Source organism: Hippocampus bargibanti, linkage group LG13 (genome assembly GCF_051943395.1).
Source record: "Hippocampus bargibanti isolate YZ-2025 linkage group LG13, ASM5194339v1, whole genome shotgun sequence".
Taxonomy (NCBI): domain Eukaryota; kingdom Metazoa; phylum Chordata; class Actinopteri; order Syngnathiformes; family Syngnathidae; genus Hippocampus; species Hippocampus bargibanti.
In genome coordinates, this window is record NC_142746.1 from 20,176,397 (window position 1) to 20,201,525 (window position 25,129).

General features: G+C 37.6%; 1 protein-coding gene across 2 annotated transcripts in view; it reads right to left on the reverse strand.

Moving 5' to 3' along the window:
- Positions 1-25,129, reverse strand: part of LOC148889669 (cGMP-dependent protein kinase 1) — a 121,799-nt gene that overhangs the window by 7,815 nt on the left and 88,855 nt on the right. For both annotated transcript variants that reach the window (XM_089011898.1, XM_089011900.1), the window contains 9 exons: positions 16,552-16,617; positions 14,141-14,215; positions 10,518-10,614; positions 10,284-10,423; positions 9,075-9,164; positions 7,771-7,912; positions 7,536-7,699; positions 6,555-6,677; positions 6,418-6,480 (listed from right to left, as the gene is read on the reverse strand). In XM_089011898.1, coding sequence (XP_088868024.1) covers positions 6,418-6,480; positions 6,555-6,677; positions 7,536-7,699; positions 7,771-7,912; positions 9,075-9,164; positions 10,284-10,423; positions 10,518-10,614; positions 14,141-14,215; positions 16,552-16,617 — 960 coding nt within the window. The remainder of the gene's footprint in view (positions 1-6,417; positions 6,481-6,554; positions 6,678-7,535; positions 7,700-7,770; positions 7,913-9,074; positions 9,165-10,283; positions 10,424-10,517; positions 10,615-14,140; positions 14,216-16,551; positions 16,618-25,129) is intronic.

Consider the following 25,129-nt stretch of genomic DNA (forward strand, 5'->3'; position numbering starts at 1 on the left):
AAACACCTTACTATACATGGTCGTTTTTTTTCGGCTAAAAACGCCTTACTATACATGGTCGTTTTTTTTTCGGCTAAAAACGCCTTACTATACATGGTCGTTTTTTTCAGCTAAAAACGCCTTACTATACATGGTCGTTTTTTTTCGGCTAAAAACGCCTTACTATACATGGTCATTTTTTTCGGCTAAAAACGCCTTACTATACATGGTCGTTTTTTTGGGCTAAAAACGCCTTACTATACATGGTCATTTTTTTGGGCTAAAAACGCCTTACTATACATGGTCGTTTTTTTCAGCTAAAAACGGTCGTTTTTTTTGGGCTAAAAACGCCTTACTATACATGGTCGTTTTTTTCGGCTAAAAACGCCTTACTATACATGGTCGTTTTTTTCGGCTAAAAACGCCTTACTATACATGGTCATTTTTTTGGGCTAAAAACGCCTTACTATACATGGTCGTTTTTTTCAGCTAAAAACGGTCGTTTTTTTTGGGCTAAAAACGCCTTACTATACATGGTCGTTTTTTTTCGGCTAAAAACGCCTTACTATACATGGTCGTTTTTTCGGCTAAAAACGCCTTACTATACATGGTCATTTTTTTGGGGCTAAAAACGCCTTACTATACATGGTCGTTCTTTTCGGCTAAAAACGCCTTACTATACATGGTCGTTTTTTTGGGCTAAAAACGCCTTACTATACATGGTCATTTTTTTCGGCTAAAAACGCCTTACTATACATGGTGTTTTTTTTCGGCTAAAAACGCCTTACTATACATGGTCGTTTTTTTTTTCGGAGAAAAACGCCTTACTATACATGGTCGTTTTTTCGGCTAAAAACGCCTTACTATACATGGTCATTTTTTTGGGGCTAAAAACGCCTTACTATACATGGTGTTTTTTTCGGCTAAAAACACCTTACTATACATGGTCATTTTTTTGGGGCTAAAAACGCCTTACTATACATGGTCGTTTTTTTCAGCTAAAAACGCCTTACTATACATGGTCGTTTTTTTTGGCTAAAAACGCCTTACTATACATGGTCATTTTTTTCGGCTAAAAACACCTTACTATACATGGTCATTTTTTGGGGCTAAAAACGCCTTACTATACATGGTCGTTTTTTTTGGGCTAAAAACGCCTTACTATACATGGTCGTTTTTTTTCGGCTAAAAACGCCTTACTATACATGGTCGTTTTTTTTCGGCTAAAAACGCCTTACTATACATGGTCGTTTTTTTCGGCTAAAAACACCTCACTATACATGGTCATTTTTTTGGGGCTAAAAACGCCTTACTATACATGGTCATTTTTTTCGGCTAAAAACGCCTTACTATACATGGTCGTTTTTTTTCAGCTAAAAACGCCTTACTATACATGGTCGTTTTTTTGGGCTAAAAACGCCTTACTATACATGGTCGTTTTTTTCGGCTAAAAACGCCTTACTATACAGGGTCGTTTTTTTTTTGGGCTAAAAACGCCTTACTATACATGGTCGTTTTTTTCGGCTAAAAACACCTTACTATACATGGTCATTTTTTGGGGCTAAAAACGCCTTACTATACATGGTCGTTTTTTGGGGCTAAAAACGCCTTACTATACATGGTCGTTTTTTTTCGGCTAAAAACGCCTTACTATACATGGTCGTTTTTTTTGGGCTAAAAACGCCTTACTATACATGGTCATTTTTTTGGGGCTAAAAACGCCTTACTATACATGGTCATTTTTTTTGGGCTAAAAACGCCTTACTATACATGGTGTTTTTTTATGCTAAAAACGCCTTACTATACATGGTCGTTTTTTTCAGCTAAAAACGCCTTACTATACATGGTCGTTTTTTTCGGCTAAAAACGCCTTACTATACATGGTCATTTTTTTCGGCTAAAAACGCCTTACTATACATGGTCGTTTTTTTGGGCTAAAAACGCCTTACTATACATGGTCATTTTTTTGGGCTAAAAACGCCTTACTATACATGGTCGTTTTTTTCAGCTAAAAACGGTCGTTTTTTTTGGGCTAAAAACGCCTTACTATACATGGTCGTTTTTTTCGGCTAAAAACGCCTTACTATACATGGTCGTTTTTTTCGGCTAAAAACGCCTTACTATACATGGTCATTTTTTTGGGCTAAAAACGCCTTACTATACATGGTCGTTTTTTTCAGCTAAAAACGGTCGTTTTTTTTGGGCTAAAAACGCCTTACTATACATGGTCGTTTTTTTCGGCTAAAAACGCCTTACTATACATGGTCGTTTTTTTTCGGCTAAAAACGCCTTACTATACATGGTCATTTTTTTGGGGCTAAAAACGCCTTACTATACATGGTCGTTTTTTTCGGCTAAAAACGCCTTACTATACATGGTCGTTTTTTTGGGCTAAAAACGCCTTACTATACATGGTCATTTTTTTCGGCTAAAAACGCCTTACTATACATGGTGTTTTTTTCGGCTAAAAACGCCTTACTATACATGGTCGTTTTTTTTTTTCTGAGAAAAACGCCTTACTATACATGGTCGTTTTTTTGGGCTAAAAACGCCTTACTATACATGGTCATTTTTTTGGGGCTAAAAACGCCTTACTATACATGGTGTTTTTTTCGGCTAAAAACACCTTACTATACATGGTCATTTTTTTGGGGCTAAAAACGCCTTACTATACATGGTCGTTTTTTTCAGCTAAAAACGCCTTACTATACATGGTCGTTTTTTTTGGCTAAAAACGCCTTACTATACATGGTCGTTTTTTGGGGCTAAAAACGCCTTACTATACATGGTCGTTTTTTTTCGGCTAAAAACGCCTTACTATACATGGTCGTTTTTTTTGGGCTAAAAACGCCTTACTATACATGGTCATTTTTTTGGGGCTAAAAACGCCTTACTATACATGGTCATTTTTTTTGGGCTAAAAACGCCTTACTATACATGGTGTTTTTTTATGCTAAAAACGCCTTACTATACATGGTCGTTTTTTTCAGCTAAAAACGCCTTACTATACATGGTCGTTTTTTTCGGCTAAAAACGCCTTACTATACATGGTCATTTTTTTCGGCTAAAAACGCCTTACTATACATGGTCGTTTTTTTGGGCTAAAAACGCCTTACTATACATGGTCATTTTTTTGGGCTAAAAACGCCTTACTATACATGGTCGTTTTTTTCAGCTAAAAACGGTCGTTTTTTTTGGGCTAAAAACGCCTTACTATACATGGTCGTTTTTTCGGCTAAAAACGCCTTACTATACATGGTCGTTTTTTTCGGCTAAAAACGCCTTACTATACATGGTCATTTTTTTGGGCTAAAAACGCCTTACTATACATGGTCGTTTTTTTCAGCTAAAAACGGTCGTTTTTTTTGGGCTAAAAACGCCTTACTATACATGGTCGTTTTTTCGGCTAAAAACGCCTTACTATACATGGTCGTTTTTTTCGGCTAAAAACGCCTTACTATACATGGTCATTTTTTTGGGGCTAAAAACGCCTTACTATACATGGTCGTTCTTTTCGGCTAAAAACGCCTTACTATACATGGTCGTTTTTTTGGGCTAAAAACGCCTTACTATACATGGTCATTTTTTTCGGCTAAAAACGCCTTACTATACATGGTGTTTTTTTCGGCTAAAAACGCCTTACTATACATGGTCGTTTTTTTTTTTCTGAGAAAAACGCCTTACTATACATGGTCGTTTTTTCGGCTAAAAACGCCTTACTATACATGGTCATTTTTTTGGGGCTAAAAACGCCTTACTATACATGGTGTTTTTTTCGGCTAAAAACACCTTACTATACATGGTCATTTTTTTGGGGCTAAAAACGCCTTACTATACATGGTCGTTTTTTTCAGCTAAAAACGCCTTACTATACATGGTCGTTTTTTTTGGCTAAAAACGCCTTACTATACATGGTCATTTTTTTCGGCTAAAAACACCTTACTATACATGGTCATTTTTTGGGGCTAAAAACGCCTTACTATACATGGTCGTTTTTTTTGGGCTAAAAACGCCTTACTATACATGGTCGTTTTTTTTCGGCTAAAAACGCCTTACTATACATGGTCGTTTTTTTTCGGCTAAAAACGCCTTACTATACATGGTCGTTTTTTTCGGCTAAAAACACCTCACTATACATGGTCATTTTTTTGGGGCTAAAAACGCCTTACTATACATGGTCATTTTTTTCGGCTAAAAACGCCTTACTATACATGGTCGTTTTTTTTCGGCTAAAAACGCCTTACTATACATGGTCGTTTTTTTGGGCTAAAAACGCCTTACTATACATGGTCGTTTTTTTCGGCTAAAAACGCCTTACTATACAGGGTCGTTTTTTTTTTGGGCTAAAAACGCCTTACTATACATGGTCGTTTTTTTCGGCTAAAAACACCTTACTATACATGGTCATTTTTTGGGGCTAAAAACGCCTTACTATACATGGTCGTTTTTTGGGGCTAAAAACGCCTTACTATACATGGTCGTTTTTTTTCGGCTAAAAACGCCTTACTATACATGGTCGTTTTTTTTGGGCTAAAAACGCCTTACTATACATGGTCATTTTTTTGGGGCTAAAAACGCCTTACTATACATGGTCATTTTTTTTGGGCTAAAAACGCCTTACTATACATGGTGTTTTTTTATGCTAAAAACGCCTTACTATACATGGTCGTTTTTTTTCGGCTAAAAACGCCTTACTATACATGGTCGTTTTTTTTTTCGGCTAAAAACGCCTTACTATACATGGTCGTTTTTTTTGGGCTAAAAACGCCTTACTATACATGGTCGTTTTTTTCAGCTAAAAACGGTCGTTTTTTTTGGGCTAAAAACGCCTTACTATACATGGTCGTTTTTTTTTTTTGGAGAAAAACGCCTTACTATACATGGTCGTTTTTTCGGCTAAAAACGCCTTACTATACATGGTCATTTTTTTCGGCTAAAAACGCCTTACTATACATGGTCGTTTTTTTTCGGCTAAAAACGCCTTACTATACATGGTCGTTTTTTTGGGCTAAAAACGCCTTACTATACATGGTCATTTTTTTCGGCTAAAAACGCCTTACTATACATGGTCATTTTTTTTTTGGGCTAAAAACGCCTTACTATACATGGTCATTTTTTTCGGCTAAAAACACCTTACTATACATGGTCATTTTTTGGGGCTAAAAACGCCTTACTATACATGGTCGTTTTTTGGGGCTAAAAACGCCTTACTATACATGGTCGTTTTTTTTCGGCTAAAAACGCCTTACTATACATGGTCGTTTTTTTTGGGCTAAAAACGCCTTACTATACATGGTCATTTTTTTGGGGCTAAAAACGCCTTACTATACATGGTCATTTTTTTCGGATAAAAACGCCTTACTATACATGGTCGTTTTTTTCGGCTAAAAACGCCTTACTATACATGGTCGTTTTTTTGGGCTAAAAACGCCTTACTATACATGGTCGTTTTTTTCGGCTAAAAACGCCTTACTATACATGGTCGTTTTTTTTTTGGGCTAAAAACGCCTTACTATACATGGTCATTTTTTTCGGCTAAAAACGCCTTACTATACATGGCCATTTTTTTCGGCTAAAAACGCCTTACTATACATGGTCATTTTTTTCGGCTAAAAACGCCTTACTATATATACATGGTCGTTTTTTTGGGCTAAAAACGCCTTACTATACATGGTCGTTTTTTTCGGCTAAAAACGCCTTACTATATATACATGGTCGTTTTTTTGGGCTAAAAACGCCTTACTATACATGGTCGTTTTTTTCGGCTAAAAACGCCTTACTATACATGGTCGTTTTTTTTTTGGGCTAAAAACGCCTTACTATACATGGTCGTTTTTTTTGGGCTAAAAACGCCTTACTATACATGGTCGTTTTTTTCGGCTAAAAACGCCTTATTATACAAGTTCATTTTTTTGGGCTAAAAACGCCTTACTATACATGGTCGTTTTTTTTCGGCTAAAAACGCCTTACTATACATGGTCATTTTTTTGGGCTAAAAACGCCTTACTATACATGGTCGTTTTTTGGGGCTAAAAACGCCTTATTATACAAGTTCATTTTTTTGGGCTAAAAACGCCTTACTATACATGGTCGTTTTTTTCGGCTAAAAACGCCTTACTATACATGGTCGTTTTTTTGGGCCTAAAAACACCTGACTGTACATCGTCATGAGACGGTCCTTAAAAGACATTTTAATCTTTGTCTTTGGATTCGTGTGAGGCATTTTTGTTTTTGATGTATTTCATTGTATTATCATCTTTGATGTCCTTGTACAGCACTGTAATATTCATTTGCGGTTGTTTTTCTATTTGTATTTTTTCTGTCCTTGTACAGCAGTAGTGTATATATGTATATTTATATGTAGTCGCGTTAGTTTTTCATATTCAATAAAAAAACGCGGTCATTCGGGGGGAATCTAAATTGAATCAAAAAGCTTACTTGTGCTTTTGGATGTCTTTGACACCATTTTTCAAGTTTCCCAGTCGTTCGGAAGGATTATCCCTGCAAAGACAACGCATGGGTTGACACGGCAACCAAATCCAACGTCCAAAATTCCAAAACAACCAAACACTCACCTGCATAGCTTTTTGATTAAGTTGGCAGCATTTTTGGTAATTTTCTTTGGGAATTCGATCATGTCGATGCCTCTCAGGATGATGTTGTAAGTCTTCATTGGATCAGGGCCGGAAAACGGGGGGCTAGGAATCACACCCGGACGTGTTAAACTTGACAAGATGAGTATTGGTTTCTGATCCCAAAAACTGTATACAGTGATACATTGGCTTACGAACTTAATTGCTTCCCAGACAGAGTGTGTAAGGCGAAAAGTGTGTATCCCAAAAATTAATTTCCCATAGGAAACTATTAAAATGAGAATAATCCATTCCCAGGTCCTCATAAAACATAATTTTCTACTTTCTAATTTTATAAGCCTTAAAACTACCCAAAATATAGTTAATTTTATGTATAATAAATGTGTTTTGGTATTATAATTAGAGAAAGAAACTATGCGGTATAATAAAGTCGTTTTATTTACCTTTGTGATGGTCATTGATGGCTTGATGGAATGGAGTACTTAGCCTTCTTCTTTCACCATCTTGAGGAATGATCCCTTGTAGGTGCTTTCTCTGTGATAATTTTACCTAGTTCCTCATCAATTGTGTTCTGTTTATCAAGTATTCAGGTATATTTTAACCTTGCAGTCTACACTGTGCCTTTGAACTATCAAGGTTGAAACAAGTCCAAATGTCACTGTTTTCTATCCAGTCTGCCTGTCTCTTTAATGTTTCAACCAACTCCCTTCACTGCTGCGTTCTTGACCAATCACAAGGCTTTAACCGAAGACTGGGGGCGGGGAATAGAGGACAAAAACAGTCGGCTGCCATTTTCTTGTCAGGAGACCGGGCTCGTTCGCGAACGACACATCACTCATTGTGGCGCTCCGTGTGTATCCTGAAAAATAGTTTGTATGCCAAGGTAAAATGTTCATAAATTTAACGTTCGTAAGCCGAAAAGTTCGTAAGCCAAGGAGTTCGTAAACCGAGGTATCACAGTACCTGCCAGTCAGCAGCTCAAACATGAGAATTCCGAGCGACCAGTAATCAGCGGAGATATCGTGGCCCTTGTTCAGGATGATCTCGGGCGCTACATATTCGGGCGTCCCGCAGAAAGTCCACGTTTTCTTCCCAAAACCGATTTTCTTGGCAAAACCGAAATCCACCTAACGAGAAGACAGTTTTAAGCTAGCGGAAAAGAGAATCATGACAATGAGCGTCTCAAAGGAGTCCCTACTAGTTTAGCATAACCCCTGTGGTCCAGGATAAGGTTCTCCGGTTTGAGGTCTCTGTAGATGATGCCTTTGGAATGTAGGTAGGCGAAGGCTTCCACCACGCAGCCTGTGTAAAACCTGGTTGTCGAATCCTCGAATGAACCCCTGGAGAAAGCGAGAGAATACAATAATTTACATAATGGCGTTGCCAATAGATGATTAATAATTCATTTGTTCCGTAACTGCAGTTGTGAGTCGAAAAAATGCATGTCAAATCATGTTTCCCCATTCAAATGAATGGGGATGCCATTAATCTGTTCCAGTCTTCCATTGATGATATAATAAAAAAGAATGCTGAATGTTTTATTTATTTTTTTGTGAGGAAAAAAAACTGAACAATCACATTTTAACTCATTCACCACCAGACATGTGCAAAAATGTGTCCACTCCAGTGCCAGGGCTTTTGTCATTGTCACTTAAAATCCAGGACCTACAGAATATTGAGTTTTAGGACTACATAAACATTCAAGAAAGCGTTAGAAACCTTAGACTTTCTTCTTTAAACAGAAAAAAAGTGTTAATTCATCAGTAAAAAAGTGTTAATTCCTAAATTATACGGGTCTGGAGGTATATGAGCTTGAAATACAATGCAATACATACATATTGGTTTATATAGCGCTTTAACAACAGTTGAAGCTGGAACAAAGCGCTAACATAGAAAAAGGGGAAATGCTGCCCCCTTGTGGAAAAGATTACACATTGCCAGAGGCCATGGACAGCGCTGTATCGGCACCCAAGCATGAAAAAACAAAACCCAAACAAATTCGGAAAAAGCACTCCACGTCATATTTTCAATTCCCAAATAAATTTGTGAATGGCAGTGAATGAGTTAAAAATATTTACTGTAAATAATCCAGCGATATTGGTTGTTTTTTGTAGAGGATAAAGAATATGTGTCTTAAGGTGTCATTATCTTGTCTGTCTACGTGCTGGGCTGTATTCTACGGCGTTTCCCCATCAGAAAACAATATCATCGTTTTATGTTTACTTTGACAGCAAACTTGTGTCAAGAGAGACATACAGCACAGGTAACATCCGACTTCCGACCTGCTCGACTTACGACCACCCGTACTTACGACCACGACCTCCAAACCCTATTATTAACATTTTAAGAGGGGGAGTATGTGAGTCATTTAGCCTCCGAGTCTCTATTCAACATTTTGAATGGATTTCGACTTACGACCATTTCGACTTACGACCGTTTGGTCGGAATGGAACTCGGTCGTAAGTTGGATATTACCTGTATTTAGTTACAAAAAAAACATACCTGTCTCGGAGAATGGTCCACAGTTCTCCTCCTAAGCATGCTTCCATCAGCATGTAGAGATACTTGCTGTCCTTGAACGTTCGATAGAGTCTATAAACACACAGTAGATGGGTTTCAAAATGGCTGCCAAACACCAAAATGGCACCCAAAAAAGGTGCATCAAATGGATGCTTCCAACTCTGCAGTCAACTTATGAAAGGAATTGGCTCAGGAAGAAAATACATTCTGAACTAGAAAATGTGTAAATTGAGACGCATTTTCCATGTGAATGCCCTAATCCGTTCCAAGGTCCCTAAAATTCTGACAAATATTTTCTTGAACTCAATATTCTGTGAATCCTGGAATTCAAGTGACGATGACAATAACCCTGGCACTGGAGTGGACACATTTTTTGCACATCGTCTGGCGATGAATGACTTTTGAAAGGCGCTTATAAATTAAATGTATTATTATTAGTATGAGTATTATTATTATCATTTGCTAGCTATTTGCTATCTATTAGCTCTGGCTGGCTAGCTAGCTATCTGGCTGGCTATTCACTATCTAGCTCGGTATCTGTTGGCTATCGATTGGCTAGCTAGCTTTCTATCTATTTGAGTTATTTCCAGGTTGAGTGAACGCTAGCGCGTGTGGCTGCCGCTGCTCACCCGCAGAAAGGCGCTTGTAAATTATATGTAGTATTATTAGTATCATTATTAGTATTATTATTATCATTTGCTAGCTATTTGCTATCTATTAGCTTATTATTATCATTTGCTAGCTATTTGCTATCTATTAGCAAGGGCTGGCTAGTTAGCTAGCAATCTGGCTGGCTAGCTAGCTATCTATTTACTATCTAGATGGCTGGCTAGCTAGCTAGCTATCTATTCACTATCTAGCTGGCTGGCTATCTAGCTAGGTATCTGTTGGCCATCGATTGGCTAGCTAGCTTTCTATCTATTTGAGTTACTTCCAGGTTGAGTGAACGCTGGCGAGTGTGGATCCTGTGACTGTAAAGTGACCTTGAGAGTTTTGAAAGGCGCTTATAAATGAAATGTACTGTATTATTATTATTATTATTATTATTATTATTGTTATTATTATTATTATTATTATTATTATTATATCATGCTTGAAGGAAAGTAGGCCTATTTTTTTCATAGTACTTTAATGTACTATAGCCAAGCCATATTGCATATAAGACTTAAATGTGTTAAATGACGTTCATACCGAACAATAAAATCCGAGTGGGCCTCCTGCATGATGAGTTTCTCCGAGCGAATATGCTCCTGCTGTCGGGTGTCGACAATGTGCCGTTTCTTGAGGATCTTCATGGCAAAAGTTTTGTTCTCGTCACTTTTGAGCTGAACCTGACGAGAGATAACGTAAAAAAAAGTGTTGAAGTACAAGATGGCGTCAACAAAATGGAGTCACAAAATAAGGGTAAGAAAGGGGGGTTCTTACCAGTTCCACACGACCAAAGCCGCCAACCCCCAGAGTGTCGATGATGTTGAAATCGGCCAGATTGAGATTGAAGAAAAAAGCATTCTCAGCTTCGTACCTGACAAGACAAGAAAATGGGATTAGGCAAGAGACGGATGATGAAAAACAATATAATCCACCTCCGATTTTGCCTCATTTGTTTTCAAATCTCAAAAGGATTATCCGGGAATAATCTATCCTTAAAGGACATCACTTTTTTGTTTCCTAACTGACATCAGAAAAACGTTTTATAGCATCTAAAATACCTAAAACACGCAGTATGATATTTTTAGTCAAATGTAAAACACCAATAAAAATGATTTAGTGTCCAAAATCTGCAAAAAAAAATTAACCCGGAAGTGAGCAGTTTCAGAAGGTCCCGCCCCCTTGTTCGTGATGTCACACCAAGACGTCTTGCATTTCAGGAGAATCAAAACAATGGCTTCAGATTCGGAGAATATGCTTTATTGTTACACATCCAGTTTATGAATATGATTCAAATAGTTCTGAAGAGGAAAGCATACATGTTTGCAATCGATTAAATAATTTATTCAGGGCCATTTTGAGGCAATTGGGGGGGAAATGTAGCAACCAAAAAAGAGGCAGAAAATTGCGACAAAGCTCCGTGTAAAGAATTAATCAACCCGTTTCCACAGGCTGATTAATTCCTTACACAGCATTTAAGGCAAGAGGAAACAACAACGCCGGACATCTGGCAACCCAAACGCCCAATCCACCCGTGTTGGAATTCTTTCCACATGTCCATCCTTCATCCCATCACGCCTGCCTGTGTTTTTCGGATTATTGTTTGATCCTGATCGAGTTTCATCAGATCAGGATTCGGATCAGAGAGTTTAGTATTCCTCAGGCAGTAAACATGCGAGTCAGTTGTTTGCAAGGCTCAAAATTTGAAGCTGAAATTGGAACTTGTGTTTATTACGCAGAAAAAAATATCCTGTGACTGTATGTAAAGTGTCCTTGAGAGTTCTGAAAGGCGCTTATAAATGAAACGTATTATTATTATTACTGTATCTATTAGCTAGCTAGCTTTCTATCTATTTGAGTTACTTCCGGGTTGAGTGAACGCTGGCGCGTGTGGCTGCCGATGCTCACCCACAGAAAAAAATATCCTGTGACTGTAAAGTGTCCTTGAGAGTTTTGAAAGGCGCTTATAAATGAAACGTATTATTATTATTATTATTGTATCTATTAGCTAGCTAGCTTTCTATCTATTTGAGTTACTTCCGGGTTGAGTGAACGCTGGCGCGTGTGGCTGCCGATGCTCACCCACAGAAAAAAATATCCTGTGACTGTAAAGTGTCCTTGAGAGTTTTGAAAGGTGCTTATAAATGAAACGTATTATTATTATTATTACTGTATCTATTAGCTAGCTAGCTTTCTATCTATTTGAGTTACTTCCGGGTTGAGTGAACGCTGGCGCGTGTGACTGCCGCTGCTCACCCACAGAAAAAAATATCCTGTGACTGTAAAGTGTCCTTGAGAGTTTTGAAAGGCGCTTATAAATGAAACTTGTTATTATTATTACTGTATCTATTAGCCAGCTAGCTTTCTATCTAGTTGAGTTACTTCCGGGTTGAGTGAACGCTGGCATGTGTGGCTGCCACTGCTCACCCGCAGAAAAAAATATACTGTGACTGTAATGTGTCCTTGAGGGTTTTGAAAGGCGCTTATCAATGAAACTTATTATTATTATTACTGTATCTATTAGCCAGCTAGCTTTCTATCTAGTTGAGTTACTTCCCGGTTGAGTGAACGCTGGCATGTGTGGCTGCCACTGCTCACCCGCAGAAAAAAATATCCTGTGACTGTAAAGTGTCCTTGAGAGTTTTGAAAGGTGCTTATAAATTAAATGTATTATTATTATTATTATTATTATTATTATTATTATTATTATTATTATTATTAGCGCTCGTAACAAATCTCTTCATCATTTTAGGGTGACCCAAAATATACACAAAAAAAAGCTCAACCAAAAAAAAAAGGCCATTATGGTTTTATTGTGAAAGGTCAGAATGATTAACCTCAATTACACCAACAGACAAGACACGGGTTCATATTTCATATTTCCACAAGTGACCTACAGAGGGCATCATTGCTCTATTCTGATCTCCATGACGAACAGGAATCAACTGATAACCTCAGGGAGCAAGCCGATATTGTCTGGCCTAGATTAAAAGTGCATTCTTAACGCTTACGTGGATTCCTTTAGTCATTTTCTGGCACCTTAGCATCAACCCAAACCCAGTAAACATGTCCTTGTTTAATTGATGAAGAAGAAGAAGGCTAGGTTTCTCATCAAGGGTTTAATGCTGAGGAAACCGGCCACTTGAAATAAAATGTAATGTCCATTCCATCAAGCCATCAACGACCATCACAAAGGTCAATAAAATGACTTTATTAAACAATACTGTTTATTTCTTTCATTACAATACCATAGCACATTTATGATACATAAAATAAGGTATATTTTGTGTAGTTTTAAGGCTTATTTAGTAGAAAATGATGTTTAATGGGGACCTGGGAATGGATTATTCTCATTTTAATGGTTTCTTATGGGAAATTAATGTTTGGAAAACACACTTTTCGCCTTACACACATTTTCTGGGAACCCATTAAGTTCGTAAGCCAAGGTATCACTGTATAAAGTTTGACATGTTCTGGCGATGATTTGGGCTGTAGTGTATATATTCTTAAAATATGGAAATGTTTAAATCATAAAAACTGATCATTTATATAGCTAGATATAGATATATATTTGTGTGTGTGTGTGTGTGTGTGTGTGTGTGTGTGTGTGTGCGTGTGTATGTGTGTGTGTGTGTGTGTGCATCTTTGTATTTCTTATTGACACAGTCAACCCCTACCGATAAATATGTACAATTACGGAAACTATATCAATTCATATTTTACTGATGGTAAAAGGTGTCAAATACCGGCCGGCCTCTGCTCATAATAGTTGACACGGCGTATTTACACCTTTGTGTCGCCGTTAATTAAATCTTTATAAAGGCAGGTTTTTTTTTTGTACTCATAACTCATAGCCAAGGGTGCCTTATGACTTCTGAATTGATATTCTCTTGTTTCCATGGCGACGGCAACACCGTGTTGCAGGTCCTCTCTCTGCTTTTCTTCCCCAGTTTTCAACCATATGTTGTTATGCGGCAGAGCTAAAGGTACAGTGATGCCTTATGCTTGCGCATGTGAAACTTTTATTTTTAATGGTCCATTAATGCACACGTCGGGTTTGAGCAATGTCAGCTTTGCGTTAGCCACATTGAACCATTAATACATTTTTCTTATGGGGTTTATCATCAAATAGCTGGCGTCAAACTCCTGGCATTTGTCAAAATGGAGTTTTTTTTAAATAAAGTACAGTAAAGTCTCGTTATATCGATATTCAAGGGAGTCCGAAAAAATATCGATATAACCGGGACTATCGATATATCCGACCCTGTTTGCATGTAATTTTCTCTGTGCGTGCATAGAAATAGTATCGTAATAAGCGGTAGTATCGATATATCCGATATCGATATAACGAGACTTTACTGTAATAACATACAATATGCGAATCCATCAGGATATCTTACTTGGCTTTGGCATCGACGTCCTCGTGGCCTTTGCTGGAAACGTCCTCCAAGCCTCCAATCAGGTGCTTAAACGAACTGCAATCAAATAAAGGGGAATAAATAAATACATACATAAATACATAAATAAATAAAAATTAAAAATCCTGGCCGTCAACAGCGTGATTTTGACATCCGAAAAACAGATTTTATGTGTATTTGCACATAAAATCCGTTTTTCGGATGTCAAAATCCTTCTGTATGGAAAATATTTTAAAATATGTGCATTCATTGAAGGTGCCCCTTATAATGCGGTGCACCTTATGTATGGAAACATTTATAAATACAGTGAGACCTGAACTTACAAACACCTTATCTTACAAACTTTTCGTCTTACAAACATCAAATTTATGAAAATTAAACCTTATAATAAGCACTATTTTCATAATACACAACCTTACAAAAATAAATAAATAAATAATCAAATAAATAAACACATAAATAAATAAATAAATAAATAAATAAATAAATACATAAATAAATAATACACACAAATTTCCCCAAACCGTCATACAAATCATACCCTCCCTAGTTGCAGTCCTGGCGTTATCTTTTCCTTCTGCTCGGCTGTTTTCAAACAATTGAAAAGGCGAAAAACAAAAAAAACAATATATGGTCACACACACAAAAAAAAAACACAATTGTACTCAGGTCTCATTAAGCTGTCACGCCAAAAATGTAAGACACCTGCTGAGAGCATTCTCTCACCGTCATAGTGCCATTTCCCTCCCCCGTTAATGGCCCGCTTCTTGTTTTCACTCACAGCGGCAATAAACGCACACGGGCAAAATGGGAGTCGAAAAAAAACAACAACAAAAAACACACAAAAATATCTCTCGGCAGGTTGAGAAACAATCAAACACTCGTTTGAACGACAGGCAGAGAGCGAAAGGCAACAGTCGTCACCTGTGCCAAATGACTCTCATTATCCACACCGTTAGCGCCGAGTAAGGCTCATTCGCGTCCACTATATTCCACAGCTGGGCCCTTGGTAAGACGATACCCCGCCTGCACCCCCCCCGTCAACCACTTCGTTTATTTCCCACCACAAGACTTAACACACCTCGGATAAACCGTTCTCTCAGATGTCGGGGCTTCTTTCAGGGTCAATAAACATGAGGAATACGCTTATGCTCCGTGGCAATCAAAACAACAAACAGCGCCTAAACGCCCCGCCCCCATTCCCTCCCACTGCTGGTTTATTCTCGTATTCGGAATTCCTACACCTGTCCTCTCGGTGCCGATCCTCATAGCAAAGCATTACTTTCCTTTCAGGCCCCAAAAAAAAAACAATTATATTTAAAGGACAACCGACGTCTCCGGACAAGTTGTGTCCATAATTTGTAAAATGGCCTCTCATGACTTCAAATGAGCGTATTTTACAAAGATTCCACCGCATATAGCTACATTTTACGTTTTAAGACTCGCACTGAATATTCCGGAAGTCTTGTGACGAGTCCGTACGTTACGTCACTGAAGGAACGCCCCTGACCGAAAAAAGGACACATTATATATAGCCTTCTTTCCATCACGGCAATGCATTTGGCTGTACTTGGCTGGTCTGAAAACTTTGTGTAGCACCAAAAAAGAGGCAGAAGAGGGCGACAAAGCTCCGTGTAAGGAATTAATCAGCCTGTGGAAACGGGCTGATTAACTCCTCACACAGAGCTTGGTTGCCATTTTCTGCTACTTTTTTGGTGATACATTTCCCCCCAATGTTGCCTCAAAATGGCACGGAATAAATTCTTTAATCGATTGCAAAAATGTATGCTTTCCTCTTCAGAACTCTTTGAATCATATTCATAACTGGATGTGTAACAAGCAATATGAGAGGCAAAACATGTTCTTTCGTCAAGAGATCCGATCGGATCTTGTATGGAAATTGTTCCGATCACAAGAACGGAAAGAGAATTTTCACGTACAGTAAAGTCTCGTTATATCAATATCGGATATATCGATAGTCCCGGTTATATCGATACTATTTCTATGCACGCACGGAGAAAATTACATGCAAACAGGGTCGGATATATCGATAGTCCCGGTTATATCGATATTTTTTCGGACTCCCTTGAATATCGATATAACGAGACTTTACTGTACGTTACTTTCCTTGAAGACTGCGGTACGTTTCACCTTAGCATCAGCGTCATCATCACCAACATGCATCATTAACAACGGGGCACCCCAAGGATGCATCCTCTCGCCACTTCTCTTTTCCATTGACATGAATGGTGACATCTCAATCCATTCAACCGTCCAACTCACCACATTTATTCGATTTTAAAGGGTATCAAAGTGCCCCCAAAAGTAAAGTAAATAAAATAAAATAAAATAAAATGTAAATAAAATTGTTGTCAAATTTGACGGATACTCACTCTCGATCAATGACGAGGCAGGTGACAGCCTCTGCTGCGATAACATTGGCAGTCCTGATATCCTCCCTGTAAGAAAATAAAAAACACAATTAGCCAGTTTAGAACGCGTAAAAACGTTCACGCTCCATTCACCCTAAATCACGGGTGTCAAACTTACGGCTCGCGGGCCAGAACCGGCCCCCAAGCATGTTTGATCAGGCCCGCAGGAAGTGGAAGAAATGCACAAACGACATGGAATTCATATTTAATGAGCTGAAATTCAAGGATTGTCCACTAGGGGGGCATAGTGGTGATGTTTCGATCAACGTAGAAAAAAAACAGGGGTGGTTTTAATAATAACACATGTCATTTCATAAGCGCCTTTCAAAACTCTCAAGGTCACTTTCCAGTCACAGGATACGTTTTTCTATGGGTAAGCAGCGGCAGCCACACGCGCCAGCGTTCACTCAACCCGGAAGTAACTCAAATAGATAGAAAGCTAGCTAGCTAATACATAGCTAATAGATAGCCAAAAGCTATCCAGCTAACAGCCAGTATAAATAAATATATATATTTAAAAATAAATAAAAATAATTCAGTACAAAAGCCAGCTATCTAATTGCTAGCCAAATAGCATTAGCATCAACGCCGTATTCTGATGGCGACTTTGTTAAACGATGCATGTTGAAGGCAACTGAACTTGTACGTCCCGACGAGCCACACGCTCATGCTAATATTAGCCTGATGAGGAATACCATGGCAGAATACACCAAAACCCATGAAATACATGATATTTGGATTATTTATAGCATGTACGGTATCATTTTAATGGCCCGGCCCACTTGCCATCTATATGTGGCCCACCATTTCAAATGAGTTTGACACCGCTGCCCTCAATTGATCATCAAATGTAGAAGCTAAGTCACACATTGATATCAAACGTGACACTTGCTCATATTTGAAGTCCAACCCATCATCTGATTGGCATTCCTCATCCGACGAATTGCTCCAGTCGCACGAATCCTCCGAATCGGTGTTCCAACAAGCCATCGGTAACAAACGGCTAAACCGTAAAAATCCTCAGATAAGGTAATAAAATTAAAAAAAGAAATGCGCTGCCAAAAAAGACAAGCTAACTCTCGGATTGACATCCCGTCAGGCCATTATTTGGACATTTGAAGGGTTTCAGCTTTGCTCCGGTGCGTACAGTCCATCACTCAATGTGTCTCTGCGTAACTTATGGCAGCCTATTTCAATGATGGTACTTCTCCTCCTACTCCTGGCGCACTCAGTACCGCATCCCCCCCACCCCTACCACTCCCATAACGCATTCCGTACACTACGAATAAAGGTCACAGCTGGTGAGTTTTGATCGGGGGATGGGGGGTGTTTTAACAGTTGATGGATCAGGGTGCTAGTGGGCAGGGGCGGGGGGGGGGGGGGCACATGGACAACTTTATGACAGGACTTAGTTTTCTATTTTCAAGGTGATATAAAAATAAGGGAGTGAATTGTGAATTTTAACGCTGTCTGACATCTTTGGGAATCAGGCGTTGCATTGGATTAGCCTTGTGGATAAATTGACATTTCACAGCAGCAAAGTGATGAGTGTAAGAGGAAAGGAAAGGAAGAAGTAGAAAAACAAAAATACAGGCAGCTACTCTCGCGGCGCCATCTTGAAGTCAAAACAACAACTAAATAACAAATAATGTGATTCAAAACACCGTAAATCCGCTTCAATTCCAAGTCGCGACAGTTTCACATATGCATCGGGGCTCTGACCTTTCCGCTGAACAAAGCAGGGCTGTGAAAATGCTGCCCTTGACAAGCGCAAAAAAAAACACAACCGCACCAGAGAGGTCCAACGATGATGACAGTATAATAGCACCGACATTCCTTCCAATCAAAAACAGTGCTGGTATATTTATTTATATGTATTAATTTAAATTTATTTATTAGTTCATATTTATATTATATTATATTTATTAGTTTGTTTGTTTATTCATTTCTTTATTTGTTTATTTGTTTATTTCTATAATCTAAACATTTAAAGTGAGCTTTGGTGAACGTAGCCCTGGACCACAGGTGTCCAAGTCAAGGCTCAGGGACCAAATGTGGCCCACCACATCATTTTATTCGGGCCGCAAAAGCAAATCAAACTGGTGATATTCCATGCTCAGCTATCAAGCTGTCAATGTAGCTAGATAGATATATGATATATGTTCTAATTATGCATTCAATAAAATTCATAAAAAGAAAGAAAAAATATAGAGATTTCTATAAAATGTAAATAATTAAATTACAATATTTACAACATATAAAATTGCATTTGAATTGGTCATACTATGAAATACAATAACTGGAATACCACACCATCTTAACGGAATAATCGTCTGAAATACTATACAGGTAACATCCGAGTTACGACTGGTGCGAGTTACGACCACCCGTACTTACGACCACGACTGCCAGACCCCCCCACCTCTTCTGGCCGTTAGCAGGGAGAGCAGGGTAAGTATAACATTTATAAATGAACTATACAGGAAACAGTTTTGTATACATTACAGGTACAGTTATATAGTAATAAAAATGATACTAAAAGTTATAAAATGTATAAATGAAGTGTAAACAGTTTGGTATATAATAGTATTCAATAGAAAATGTTGCTTAACAACAACAGGTGGACATCGTATGCTATCCTGTCCTGTAAACGTCGGCCATTTTGAATGGATTTCGACTTACAACCCCATTGACTTGCGACCGTTTTGTCGGAACGGAACCCGGTCGTAACTCAGATCTTACCTCTATTAATAACTATATCTTAAAATTATGACTATAATGATATCTGACAGTGCGACTCAAAAACAAAGATTGAAAAAAATTAAAAGAGATAAAAAAAAGAATGCTGGAAGTAATTAGTTTGTGTCTAATGAAGTGCCATCTGACTGTAAATTTTAAAAAGTATTTTGAATTAATCATATCGTTTCCAAATCACACTTCATTTTCTAAACAAATACATCAAACCGGGCCTCGTATTTTCAATGCTAATGAGCGGAAGCTAATGATATCCACAATCTGTTACGTGAGCTCAATCGCCACCCCAAACCCCTTCAAATTTGAAGTACTCCATGCCTTAATCGCCATGACGACGACGAGGCACAACAAGGCCGAGGGACGCATGTCTCGAAATAATGCTTACATAAGCATGAATCCAACCTACGTGACCTTAAAGGACAACCGACACCATTTTTTTGTTTCCTAACTGACATCAGAAAAACGTTTTATAGCATCTAAAATACCACAAAACGCGCAGGCTGATATTTTTAGTCAAATGCAAAACACCAATAAAAATGAGTTAAAGTGTCCCAAAACTACTTGTGTGGAGGCGTCGGTTGTCCTTTCAGGGTTCATTTGCGTCTCATGACACGCGTTCCCCAACATAGTGCGCCGGTGCGTTGACAAGGTCCGCAAGCGTATCCGTCATTTGCGCACTTTGGAGGCTGAAGTTAGCCACTAAGCTAACCAAAACAAACAAGGTGCTTTTTAATTAGCCTAGAACATATACACCGTGTACTTACATATTAGCTCAGATGCTAAAAGTGGTGAAGAATGTTCTTTTGCAGTCACTGGGGGGGTGGGGGGGGGTGTTGATTACTGATGGAGAGGGCGGGAATTCACCTGGTAATTTAACAGCGATCTACTGTCCTGGGAAAAGGGCTATAAAAATAATATACAAGCACGTAACCTCGCCACGCGGGCCAAACGGCAACATGAGCATGCAACAAGTGATTTGTACTCCACTCTGCTGCCAAATACTGAGGGCGCTTTGGGCCTTTCGCGGCAGAATCGAAGGGGCAGAAAATCAATCAAGGTGAAACAAGTTTGGACATCATTATTCCACACATTAGGGCAAGTCCCTCGCTGCCCATTCTTTGGTTTTTCACTCAGCATGAAACTTGATTTTAAGTTTTCCTGTTATTGTGCTCCCTACTTGTTGTTTCATGCTCCATGTACAGCACTTTGTGTAGAGTGATGGTTGTTTTTAAATTGTTTTAAATACAGCTGAAATGAGCAAAGAGTATCTATTTACTTAGCTAGTTAGCTTGACAGGTAGTTAGCTATCTAGCAAGTTAGCTGTCAATAAAGCTAGACAGTGATTGATAGATTTTAAGTGTTCAATAAATACAGCTGAAATGAGCTGAGACTATCTATCTACTTAGCTAGATAGCTTGGAGGTAGCTATCTATCTACCAAGTTAGCTATCTATCAAGCTTGTTCGAGGGAGAGAATTAGAGAGAGAGAGAGACAGAGAGAGCTATTGTCCATATATAATTAGCTAGAGCGCTAGTTAGCTTGACAGGTAGTTAGCTATCTAGCAAGTTAGCTGCCTATAAAGCTAGTCAGTGATGGATAGATTTTAAGTGTTCAATAAATACAGCTGAAATGAGCTGAGAGTATCTATCTACTTAGCTAGATAGCTTGGAGGTATCTATCTATCTACCAAGTTAGCTATCTATCAAGCTTGTTCGAGGGAGAGAGAGAATTAGAGAGAGAGAAAGACAGACAGAGAGAGCTATTGTCCATATATAATTAGCTAGAGCGCTAGTTAGCTTGACAGGTAGTTAGCTATCTAGCAAGTTAGCTGCCTATAAAGCTAGTCAGTGATGGATAGATTTTAAGTGTTCAATAAATACAGCTGAAATGAGCTAAATAAATAAACAAAAATATAAATACAAATACAACATCAACAAATACATAAATAAATGATTGAATGAATAGATACATAAATGAATAAACAAATATGTAAATAAACAAATAAGCAAATAAATAAATAAATAAAAAATGAAAACGATAAACAAACAAAAAATAAATACATAAATAGATGCGTGAATAAATAAACAAACAGATAAATAAATAAACAACCCCACAAATAAATAAATAAATACATACATATGTAAATAAATACAAAAATATATATGTGACTAAATAAAAACAAAAAAAACAAACAAAAACATAAATAAACAATTACATAAATATATACATATGTAAATAAAGAAACAACCCAACAAATAAATAAATAAATATGTAAATAAATAACAAATATATGTGACTAAATAAATATGTAAATAAACAAAAAAACAAACAAATAAACAAACAAACAGATAAACAAATAAATATTTAAATAAATATTTAAATATGTAAATAAACAAAAACAAACAATCAAACGTAAAAACACATCAATAAATACATAAATCATTGAATGAATGAATAGATACATAAATGAATAAACAAATATGTAAATAAACAAATAAGCAAATAAATAAATAAATAAATAATGAAAACGATAAACAAACAAAAAATAAATACATAAATAGATGCGTGAATAAATAAATAAATAAACAAACAGATAAATAAATAAACAACCCCACAAATAAATAAATAAATAAATACATATGTAAATAAATACAAAAATATATATGTGACTAAATAAAAACAAAAAAACAAAAACATAAACAATTACATAAATATATACATATGTAAATAAACAAACAACCCAACAAATAAATAAATAAATACATAAATATGTAAATAAATAACAAATATATGTGACTAAATAAATATGTAAACAAAAAACAAACAAATAAACAAACAAACAGATAAACAAATAAATAAATATTTAAATAAATATTTAAATATGTAAATAAACAAAAACAAACAAACATAAAAACACATCAATACATACATAAATCATTGAATGAATAGGTAAATAAATGAATACATGAATGAATGAATACATAAATAAATAAATGTAAGCTAATTGGATTACAATCTAATTGTATTTAAAAGCGCTCACGCACACAAACACAAACTGTCGCCATTCGCCGGACAACTCACTTTGATTCTCTTCGCAGATGAAAGGACGGAAATGCTGGTCAAGACAAGAGAAACCCTTGTGAAAGGGGGGGGGGGGGGGGTTGGTTTTTCATACACCGACACATCGTTAACTTGCTAATGAAACGCCTGCCTTGCAAGATGGCCGTCATCCGCCGACATTTACATTTGGCCGAGACGAAGCCATCAAAGCTCAAGACGACGCAGCGGACAAAAGGGGCTCTCGGCACAATAAAAAAATGATAATCACGGTGTCGTGATTGCGGCATGGAGATGAAGTTGTGTGAATAAACAAATGACGAGATGATCTTTTTAGACGCGCTCCTTTTGAAATTGCATTTTGGGAGAACAATGGTGTAAGAACATCGATTTTTAGTTTTAACACATTGCAGTTATTTTCCATGTAAAACGTATTTAGAAAATGATTAACCCAAGATTGGTCAGTCACAGTTGGTTTAAAATGTGCTATTTTATGGTCATAAATAGGTACAATATGAATCTAAGAAAATAAAACATGCATTGGAGTGTGTGCATTACATGTATTTGCCTTTAAGAGGCGGGGCCTGATGGGGTGGCAGTTGATGTCGGCGAGCCATTGTGTTGACTATTCTCCCGATGTTCAATAATAATAATAATAAAAATAATAATAATAATAATGAGATGAGATGAGATGAGATGAGATAATTATTATTATTATTATTATTATTATTATTATTATTATTATTATTAATATTATTATTATTATTATTATACAAGTTTGTATTTGAAAGATGGCTCCAAATAAAATGGTTGTTTCACACCCAAATGAAATACTTCAAATTAGGGTTCCAAAATTGGATTTGGGTTTCAAAGTAAGGTTGAAAACTGGGGTTGGGGTTTCATATTATCCTTCCAAAATAAGATTGGGGTTTCAACGCAGGCTAGTAAATTTAGGTTAATACATCAAATTAGGCTTCCAAAATTGGATTGGGGTTTCAAAGTAGGGTTGAAATCCAGAGTTAGTGTTCCAGATTACGCCTCTAAAATTGGATTGCGGTTTCAAAGTGGGGTGTTAAACTCAGGTAAGTACGTACTTCAAATTAGGGTTCGAAAATTGGATTGGGGTTTCAAAGTAGGGTTAGGGTTTCAAAATTAGGTTAGGTTGGGTTTAAAATTAGGATTAGGGTGTCAAAATCGGATTTAAAATGGTTGGGGCTCCAAATTAGGATTTGCGAGTAGGGTTGGTGTTTCAAAGTAGGCTTTCAAACTAGTGTTATGATTTCAAGGTGTAGTATTACATTAAGGCCGGTGTTGGAAATACTGTATAAAACTAGAGTTGGGCTTTCAAATATGCAAATAATGTTGACATTTGGCAAACACGAACAACCCCCACCCCAACTTAGTTTAAAATCCGCTATATTTTACATACATTGTTTACCCACTGGCTATAACAGTTTATATTGAAATGATTATTTATTAAAATGTTGTTTTTCATAGTATAAAAAGCCAATTTTCAAAAAAAAAATTTCAAAAGGATTTGATGAGCTAATTTTTGCAGTAGCATGACTGACCACAAGAGGGTGACATCCTCTATTTTTTTTACAATTACCTGCTTCATGACTTCACTCCTCTCTTCTCAAATGTGCTTCTTCATACCTCTCCCGTTTCATTTTAACTTACTTCTCAAGTAGGGGTGGGCAGTGTAAAAATGAGGGGGGGAAAAAAAGAAGAAAAAAGCATGAGCGGGAAAGAGCCAGTTGAGTAAAAATAGCTTTCAGAGCTCCGACCATCTGCGCCAGACCAAATTTATTATTTATTGTACTTAAAGGTAAGTGTTCTTCAAGACAAAAGTGTTTGTGATATGACTCAGAGTATTTGCAGTGGCCGTGCAGCACTCGAGGCTTCAAGTAGACACAATCTGGTGCTTCGCCGGGCATGCGTGAGTGCTTCTACCACAAGTAGAGATTTTGTATCACTAGAGTAGCCCCATAGTGAGAGAGAGAGCTAGCTAGCTGGCCGGCCAGCTAGTTAGCTTGGTTGATAGATAGCTAGGTAGATAGACAGCTAGGTAGAGAGATAGATAGCTAGATTGATAGACAGAGAGAGAGAGAGCGAGAGCTTGCTGGCTGCCCAGCTAGCTAGGTACCTGGCTGGCGAGCTAGTTAGCTAGGTTGACAGATAGCTAGATGATAGCCAGAGAGAGAATGAGAGCTCGCTAGCTGGCTGGCGAGCTCGCTAGCTAGGTTGATAGATAGCTGGATAGCTAGATAGCTAGATTGATAGAGAGACACAGAGAGAGAGAGAGAGAGAGAGAGAGAGAGAGAGAGAGAGAGAGAGAGAGAGAGCAAGCTAGCTCGCTGCGAGCTAGCTAGCATGGTTGATAGATAGCGAGGTAGATAGCTAGATCGATAGGTTGATAGAGAGAGAGAAAGAGAGAGCAAGCTAGCTATCTGGCGAGCTAGCTAGGTTGATAGATAGCTAGCTAGATAGATAGCTGATAGCTAGATAGCTAGATCAATAGATTGATATTGACAGAGAGAGAGAGAGAGAGAGAGAGAGAGAGAGAGAGAGAGAGAGAGAGAGAGAGAGAGAGAGAGAGAGAGAGAGAGAGAGAGAGAGAGAGCACTAGCTAGCTAGCTGGCGAGATAGCTAGCTAGGATAGATAGCGAGGTAGATAGATAGCTAGATATTCATAGATTGACAGAGAGAGAGACAGAGAGAGCTAGCT